This window comes from Glycine soja, chromosome 2 (assembly GCF_004193775.1).
Source record: "Glycine soja cultivar W05 chromosome 2, ASM419377v2, whole genome shotgun sequence".
In the NCBI taxonomy this organism is placed as follows: Eukaryota; Viridiplantae; Streptophyta; class Magnoliopsida; order Fabales; family Fabaceae; genus Glycine; species Glycine soja.
The window spans coordinates 18,210,884-18,220,730 of record NC_041003.1 but is presented as its reverse complement, the minus strand read 5'-3'; the positions used below and the strand labels follow the sequence as shown (position 1 = coordinate 18,220,730).

Sequence of the window (9,847 nt, the reverse complement as noted above, 5' to 3'; positions counted from 1 at the left end):
TTTAAAGGTTTAGAATCAATTGACTTTTCTTATTATTCAATGCGTTTAAGAAGTTAGTGAAAACCTTGATTCAAAAAGAGGTTATGTTTTAATTGAATATCAACAATAATTGATAAAAAAAATTAGTAATCTATTTAATCGCGTTCTAGATTCCTACTTGGACCCACAATTAATTCACTTCAACCAACAACAAGTTGGTAGATAAAAGGTTTTTATTACAGCGCATATCATTTAATGTTTTTTTAGGAAAATCATTTAATGTTGTTAATACATTTTATTATAATTTTTAATAAATTTTTATATTTATTAATTCTTTAATCGGTGGCTTTAACACAACAGTTTTATGTACTGCAAATATAAAAGGCTTTAATTAGAAATTATGGTTAACTCACTAGGATTTGTCTAGTAGTGCGGGTTGAAATAATACGTAAGAGGTCATATACACTCAAAAAAGACATCATGATTAACATAACTTTAAATGTAATTATTATAAATACCACTAAATTGTAATTGGATAAGAATAAAAGTTATTTACACTATTTTCTCTTTTAATAAACTTGAAGTTCTTTTTTTTTTCAGAGGACAAAACATAAGCATTATATCTCAATATCAATTATCCAAGTAGACCTTTAAATTGAATTAAATAAAAAATTAAAAATACTTTTTTTAGCTACTTAAAATACTTTGTCTAATTAGGTGAGAGGAAAAATAAAATAACTTAAATATATTTTTATTTCTTCAAATTTGTAATATGTTTTTTTATCACTCAAATTTACAAATTATTTTTCTTAATCCTTTGTAAGATTAAAAATTATCACAAATCGAAATTGACAAAAATCAGTAAGCAGGACTAAAAATACATTTTGTTAATTTGAGAGAAAAAAATGTAAATTTGAATTTGAGAAACTAAAAAAATATATCTAAATTTAAGAGACAAAAAATATTTTTAAGCTAAAATAAATAAATTCAAATTAAAGACAGAACTTAGAGAAAAGAAATTCTTTTTAGTTTAATATGTTTTTTCTTCGGTTTGAAGGATGAAAAAAAATTAAAATTTCATAAAAAAATTTAATCATTGGTTTAGAATTTGGGAAGAACAAAACATGAGTCGCGTTCACATTACATTACAGCATTTTTTTTTTTAACTTTTTACATAAGTGAAAAAAATAAAATGCCGGCGAATTTGGTTGACGGCGAGTGTGGCCTAAGCGGCGAAGTATTGTCATCACGCTGGCGTTTGCTTCACTGCTACTTGGGAATTCTCGTCCCCAACACCAACACCATTTTCATTCTCTTTTTCAACACAAACAAAACAAAACACTCTCTAACTCCCTAAGCTACTTTTCATGCTTCTCTTCTCTCTCGCATGATCCAGGTCCCTTCTTTTTTCCCTACCCACTTTCATTTTCCTTTTGCTTTGCTTCAATCTTCCTTTCTATCTTCTTTTCCTTTTATGTCTTCAAATCTATTCGTTGAATCGTGCTTTCTTGTTTCTTTTCTTTTCTTTTTTCCTTTAGATGTTAGCTTTAAGTTCTCATTATACTGGGCTTTGTGCTGTTGTTAATCTGTTCTTCAAGCTCCTTTTCTATTTTGATAGGGTTTGATTCTGTATACGGGACCAGTTTATGGGTTTTATTTATTTTGGATTTTTTTTTTGCATTCACTGTTTTGAAGCAGTATCTTGGGCAGCAAAACCTGCATGGGTGAATTACTGATGCTATTCTCTTTGATTTTATGGTCTGTGTTCTTTATGAAGGGAAAATAATTTGTTCCTTTGCTTGTTAATCTCCAGAATAATTAGTTTCTATCAAGCTTGATTTAGGGTGTGTTTGATTTTTATTTTCAAAACAACTAAATAAGGTTGCTCAGATAGCTGATTGAGGATGGTGCAAGGCATAGAGAAGGCCAATAGGGTGTAGAATTGTGGGAGAGGTTGAACAAGATCAAACCGGAAGAAAATGATGAGAAAACCTCTAACTTGTTTTGGAAAAAAATTTCAAAACTTACTAGCTTTTGGATGAGAAATTGATTGCTGACTGGTGTGGAATTATTCTAGCAAACAGTTTTTACTTTTAAAACTAAAATGTGAGAAAAGGATAAAGCAAGCCCTAATTGGTTTATTACTTTTTTTTCACTACATTATGCATGGTAAACCTGCAAAGTTAAATCCTAGTGTGTGACTGCTGTTGTTATTGATTTGTTTATATTTGGTAAGTCATGAATTTTGTGATGTGGAAGAAAATATATCAATGAAATCGTGAGATTGTTAATTTCTTGAATAATTCATTTTTTATAAGCTTAGTTTAGTATTTGGTTTATAATGAGAATTGTGTCGTCGAAATTCCAGGGATTCATGTCATCATGGATATAAAGACAATGAGGAGAGGTGTTATGGAGAACAGTGATGGAGGGGAGGATATGGTTCTGGCTAATTTGATTGCAAATGGAGATGATGTTGGTCCTCTTGTCAGGCTTGCCTTTGAAAGGGGGAGGCCTGAGGGGCTGCTTCACCAGCTGATATATGTTGTTAAGCAAAAGGAAGCTGAAATCGAGGAGATGTGCAAGACCCACTACGAGGAATTCATCCTTGCAGTTGACGAGCTTCGTGGAGTGTTACTTGATGCTGAAGAGCTAAAGAGTGAACTCCAAAGTGACAATTTTAAGTTGCAGCAGGTTGGCAGCGCCCTTCTTGCCAAGCTTGAAGAGCTTCTTGAGTCTTATTCTGTTAGGAAGAATATGACTGAAGCTATAGAAATGTCAAAGAACTGTATACAGGTGTTGGAGCTTTGTGTCAAGTGTAACAGTCACATTTCTGAAGGTCAGTTTTATTCTGCATTGAAAACTTTGGATTTAGTTGAGAAAAGTTGCACGCAGAATATTCCTGCAAAGGCTATCAAAATGCTCATAGAGAGTAGAATTCCTGTTATAAAATTGCACATTGAGAAGAAAGTATGCAGTGAAGTTAATGAATGGATGGTCGAGATAAGGAGTTCTGCTAAAAATATTGGGGAAACAGCAATTGGTCATGCTGTGACAGTTCGTCAAAGGGACAAGGAAATGCTAGAACAGCAGAGGAAGGCTGAGGAGCAAAGTATTTCAGGACTAGGGGATCTAGCTTATACTTTGGAAGCTGAAGAACTTGAAGAAGATTCAGTTTTACAGTTTGATCTTACACCACTTTATCGTGCTTGTCATATTCATGACTGTCTGGGTATCCAAGAGAAGTTTCGTGAATATTACTATACTAATAGGTTGTTACAATTGAATTCAGACCTGGAAATAACTTCAGCACAACCTTTTGTTGAATCATACCAGACTTTTTTTGCTCAAATTGCTGGATTCTTTATAGTGGAGGATAGAGTCCTTAGAACTACAGGGGGCCTCTTGGTAGCTGATCAGGTTGAAACAATGTGGGAGACAGCTGTAGCTAAAATGTCATCACTGTTGGAGGAGCAGTTCTCTTGTATGGAATCTGCCCCTCATCTTCTCCTGGTGAAGGATTATGTCACTCTGTTTGGATCTACTCTTAGACAATATGGACATGAAATAGGCACACTTCTTGATGTTCTTAATAGCAGCTGTGACAAATACCGCTTGCTTTTTTTGGAAGAATGTCAGCAACAAATTCTTGATGTCTTTGGCAATGACCCGTATGACCAGATGGAGATAAAAAAGCAAAGTGACTATGAGAATATTGTTCTGTCATTTAATCTTCAAACATCCGATATTATGCCCGCATTTCCATACACTGCCCCATTCTCCTCCATGGTACCTAATGCTTGTCGCATTGTGAGATCATTTATCAAAGGCTCTGTTGATTACTTGTCTTATGGCATACATGTGAATTTCTTTGATGTTGTGAGAAAGTATTTGGACAAGTTCCTGATTGATGTACTAAATGTAATGCTGCTTGAGAAAATCAATAGTGGCAATGTCACTGTTCCTCAACTCATGCAGATTGCTGCAAACATAGCTGTTCTTGAAAGAGCTTGTGATTTTTACCTTCGACATGCTGCCCAACTATGTGGCATCCCAGTCCGATCAGTTGGAAGGCCTCTAGGTACTTTAACTGCAAAGGTGATCTTGAAGACATCCAGGGAAGCAGCTTTCATTGCTTTACAGAGTCTGGTGAACACAAAAATAGACGAGTTTATGACTCTTACTGAAAGCGTTAATTGGACTCCTGAGGAGACAAATGAGAATGGAAATGACTACATACACGAAGTGATCATTTACCTTGATTCTATCTTGTCCCCAGCGCAACAAATTTTACCCTTGGATGCAGTGTACAGAGTTGGGAGTGGTGCTTTTGAGCACATCTCAAATTCCATAGTGGCAGCTTTCTCTAGTGATAATGTCAAAAGGTTTAATGCAAATGCAGTTATAAATGTTGACTATGATCTTCAGATCATAGAGAATTTTGCAGAGGAAAGGTTCTATTCTGCTGGTTTGGGAGAAATAGACGATGAGGTTAGTTTTAAGATCTGCTTGGTAGAAGCACGGCAGTTAGTCAATCTTTTGCTAAGTAGTCACCCTGAGAACTTCCTGAATCCTGATATATGGGAGAAAAATTATTATACACTTGAAATTAAGAAGGTGGCTGCTATCCTTGATAAATTCAAGGATTCTCCAGATGGGATCTTTGGAAGCCTAGCTAATAAAAATGCAAAGCAAAGTGCTAGAAAGAAATCAATGGATGTACTCAAAAAGCGACTTAAGGATTTCAATTGATAAAATTTGGAAACATTATTTCATGATTCATGGGAAGTAGGGTATAATTGATGTATTTAACTTCATAATGAACATGTTTCTATATTTTTCTGACTTGTTTGTGCCTTGAATATTCTCTCTATTTTCCGATTATGTGCTTCATTTGAATGAAATTGTCATGAAACATTGCTTCTCAAATGTTTATTACTGCTTGGATGAAACACTTTCGGAGTTGTCAATGAATCTTTAGAATCAGTGTCAAATTTTTAGTAATTATTTGATCCGATTTCTGAGGATTTGCTGCTAATAAATAGCATGTCTAGTTCCCAAAATAAATGGATATTTGTCTAATATAACTGATTTATATTCTCTTGTCTTTTCCTTTTCATTTACTGAGAGACTCTTATTCCCATTCTAGACTATTTAAATCTGTATTGATTCAATCAGAAGTAAAGAAGATACTCTATTTTCTTCCTCTTTTATTTTCAACATAGTATCAAGAGTCCTAGGGCTCCATCATTAATTTCAAAGCTGCCATTGTTGGCTTAAGTACCGCCAGCAGCGGAGCAACGCCTGAAAGATTTAAGAGGGTAAACTAGGAAACTTGGATGGAGAGGTAAAACCACCAGCCAACAACGATCCAAACTAAGAGATATCATGATTAGAAAATTCCATGGTAATTGTGGGCCTGATCAACTTCATGGAACCAACAGAGAGGAAACCCTTCATGTTTCTAACCACCACACATAATGTTTGGGAAATAGTTAGAGAAACCTAGGCCAAAACTACGGTGGAACATGTTTTTAAGTGGTTCATAGTGAACCAATTTTATTAACCGTTGGATTCATCTCATCCATATAGTTGCAATTTGTACCAGATTTATTTCTCCCCCAACCCCTCCCAGCAACCTTTCGACTTCCAACCATCATTTGTCGCTGCTAGAGACGATTTTGGATGATGATGTTTCTTTTTTTAAAAAAAATTAAAATAAAAAACTTTCCTCGCTACCATGGTTTCTTCCTCTTGCCGCCAACTGCCATTATCTTTTTCACAGATTACCAGTATCCTTAAAACACCAAATTGGGACCATTCCAGGATTGATAAGTGAAATGCTCTAATTAAACATCATCAATGATAAATATATCCAAAAGTGCATTCAACTTATTCATCAACACAACGACCACCAAATGGAAATGGAAAATAATCTCAAAAGTTGGAAAATTCATAGCTTGATTGATTAAAAGGAGAGCACTTTTATGGCATATATTTATCACAAGAACGGGTTTTTGATTGTTGTGTCCTCCTTGTCGTCCATTGTGGTTGGAAAGATGTTCCCTGATGATACCGTTGTTGTCGTCGGTGGTCCCTCTCCGCGCCGCCAAAAGCCACCAAGGAGGTCCTCCTCCAGTTCCTCGGTGCAATCTTCAACCTCATCGCTGACACGGATCACAACATCAAACTGGCATTTAGGCTCAGAAACTTCTTTTTTCATTCGCCTTTGACAAGGCGACAATGCCATCGTCATGTAAGCTTGCGACAATTACAGAAAATTGGTAATCGATTACTAGAGAGTAAAAACTCTGGTAACTTAGAAAATTTTGAGAAAAACTCTTTTGAAAAACAAAATTGTGCTATGTTTGTTTTTTGAAAATTCTTTTCAATACTTCCCTTGTGAAGTCTTCTTGATTTCTTCTCTTGAATCTTGAATTCATCTTCTCTTGAATCTTGAAATCAAACTTCTCTTGATTCTTGAATCTTCTTGATTTCTTCTTATGAAACTTGAAATTAAACTTGATCTTGAACTTGTTGACTCAATCTTGAAATCATTCTTTGGGCTTTTTGTCATCATCTTTGTCATTATCAAAACTTCTTGAATCAACTTGATTCATTATCATGAAGCTTGCTTCTACAATCTCCCCCTTTTTGATGATGACAACCCTGAAATCAAGAAACACATACACATTCTTTTTCCTAGTCGATCACTTACTTAATTCTACATATTCTCCCCCTTTGTTTTTGAGTTTAAGCTTTACTTGAAATTAAGTTATTTAGTTATGTGAGTTCTTGATTTAATCCCTATTTTCTCTCCCCCTTTGGCATCAACAAAAAGCCAAAGTGCGTAACAAATATAAAACATACATAAATGATTAATCATACATAAGACATTCATTGAAAAATCTAAATCAATCATGAAGCAAAAACATGAATAACCCAAATTCAAATATAAACCACATAGTCTTATAACATAAATCATAGATGTTCAGTCATACTAAGCAAATAGTAAAAGAAATACTAAATGTTCAAATGTCATAATAATATAGCCAAATACACGGCTAGAAATCAAAGTACTAATAATAATAGAAATCTAAGATGATGGTCGTGGTGGTGGTGGTAGATCAAAGCATGTGTGGATGTGAGAGACATCTCCTTCAACCTTGGTGATCCTTGAATCCATCTCATCGAATCGCATGTCCACTTGTAACTCTAGAGCATCAAACCTTTCACCAACAAAGGTTTGAAGACCATCGAACCTGTCCAAAATCCTTTGAAGAAGAGAGGAATCTTCTCCAACTGGTAAGTGTCCTTCTTCATCAATGGGTTGTGCACCTTTTTTCACCCAAGAGTCATCATGCTCTTTACGGTAACCAAAAGATGCAATCACAGCGGCACCAATAAAGAAGGATCTCTTGATTGGAACATAAGGTTCAGAATCAAGAGGGATGTTAAAGTGTTGAAGGAAGAGAGTGACTAAGTGTGGATATGGAAATGGAGCATTTAATCGCTATGCCTTATGCATGCGATATCGGACTAAGTGTGCCCAATCAATTTGTCGGCCTGTATGAAAAGCCCACATGACAATAAGATCTTCTTCAGAAACTTGTGCAAGGTTTGAAGATCTTGGAAGCAAGATACGCACAATGAGATAATGAAGGATGCGGCTTTCAAAAGCCAATGAACCGGCAAGAAGCCTTCCGGTCATATCCGCTTGGTTGGTACAAATCAATCGGCGGGCATCATGCACAGAGAAGTCAAATTTCCAATCATCATTTAGTGTACCTTCAAATGGTACACCTTCACTAGATAATTGGGTCAAGTCATAGAATAAGGATTGGTCAATGACCATTTTTATCCCGTAAACTTCAGAAATCAAAGTGTCTTCTTGAATTTCAAGATTAGAATAGAAGGCTTTAACTAATTCAGAATAAATAGGTAATTTTAAAGACATGAAAGGAATGAGATTGGAGTTCTCAAATGCCTGAATGCATTCAAAACTCTCATTGGAAAAGAAATCCATGTCAATGAATTTTGGATCAATAATGGAACGAGAAGAGAAAAGATTTGTGTACCGTATCCATTGTTCTTCTGTTGAGAACAATGAGGAAGAGGAAATGGAGGAAGGAATCTGCGTTTCCTGAGTCTCGGAAAGCCGTTGGCTTTGACTCGAAGAGTTCTTTCGCTTCTTTGATGGTTCTGCCATTAGAAGGAGTTATTTGAAATTTCAATCAGTTCAAATGAAAGAGAATGAAAAAAGATGAAGTGTGGGCTTTGTGGGAAGTGATTTGGACAAGAAATGAGTGAGATATGGCAGAAGGAAGAATTGGGAACGAGGGTTTTTGAGAAAATGAGAAGTTGCAGTTTTTAGATTTTGAAATCTGAATATATAGGAGCAGGGACACGTTGTAATCGATTACACCTTACATAACTGCCTGTAATCGATTACCAGAGAGCATTTTAGCCAAAACTAAATGCTGAATGACTTTTAAGGGAAAAGGAATTTGAATGAATATCAAAATACTTTCTTAAAGAAAATATATATTAAAAAATACTTTATGAATGAATCTTAATCAAGTAATTCACATATCATATTCAAAATCATGCATAATCATTTAAAGGAAACATATATATATATATATATATATATATATATATATATATATATTCAATTATATCACAATAATCAACACAAGTATTGAAGAATAATGATCATAGACATAATCAATATATTTCATTAAGAAAAACTTCATGCTTTGAAAAAGAAAAATAACTCAATCAAGAACATATAAACACATACTCACAATTCCAATCAATCAAGACAAACAAATAATAAAAAAATTGTTAGTCATCATAATCAAATTAATTGAAAGGAAAAATTTCAACCAAAACAAATTTTAAAAGAGAATGGTTTTGATGTTACCTTTTTCATGATTAAAGGTATCTAGATCTTCAAAGATGGATATCATACTTTTACTTTTGTGCTTAATTTTCTTGAGAGATGTTCTAATCACTCTCATAGTCCTTGGTCAGAAGGTTGATCTCCTATTCTGAACCATCGGATGAGTCATTGTCATCCCATGCAATGTAGGCCTTCTTGGTCCTTCTTTCTTCATACCTTTTCTTATCACTTTTCTTAGGCCATTCCTCATTTGAGGGACAATTTGCTTTGATGTGACCAAGTTGATTGCATTTGTAGCATCTAAGAATTTGAGAATCTTCTTGAGATTTTCTTCCATTGTTGAAGTTTTGACGCCTCTCGATTCTTCTCTTCTTGACAAAATTTTGAAACTTCTTCACAAAGAGTGAGAAGTCGTCTTCATCTTCTGATTCATCTTCTTCATTTACTTCTTGCATTGATGAAGAGGCTTTAAGTGCTATACTTCTTTTCTTTTTGTTAGTTTCTTCATTCTGGTTAAGACGTTGGAGTTCCATTTCATGTTCCTGCAGTTTTCCAAACAAAGTAGCAAGAGACATAGAGGAAAGATCTTTACTTTCAGAAATAACAGTTACCTTAGGCTGCCATTCCCTACTTAAGCATCTTAAAACTTTATTAATTAGATCTTCATTAGGGAAGATTTTTCCTAAAGAGGCAAGATGGTTGACTATATGTGTGAATCTTTTTTGCATGCTATGGATGTTTTCATTAGGGTTCATCCTAAACAATTCATATTCATGTGTAAGGGTGTTGACTCTACATCTTTTCACATCAGTGGTGCCTTCATGTGTAAGTTGGAGAGTATCCCACATCTCCTTGGCATTTGTGCAATTTGACACTCTAAAATACTCATCTATTTCTAGGGCTGAAGTAATAATGTTTTTGGTTTTAAGATCATACTGAATTTTTCTTCTATCTTCTTTAGTC

General features: G+C 34.5%; 1 protein-coding gene across 1 annotated transcript; it reads left to right on the top strand.

The window, feature by feature from the left end:
- Positions 1-1,169: 1,169 nt before the first annotated feature.
- LOC114391172 (exocyst complex component SEC15A-like) lies at positions 1,170-4,949 on the top strand. The gene is made up of 2 exons (XM_028352190.1): positions 1,170-1,375; positions 2,348-4,949. Exon 2 carries the CDS (start codon positions 2,362-2,364, stop codon positions 4,729-4,731), a length of 2,370 nt encoding a protein of 789 aa, XP_028207991.1. The 5' UTR covers positions 1,170-1,375; positions 2,348-2,361; the 3' UTR covers positions 4,732-4,949.
- Positions 4,950-9,847: the final 4,898 nt, after the last annotated feature.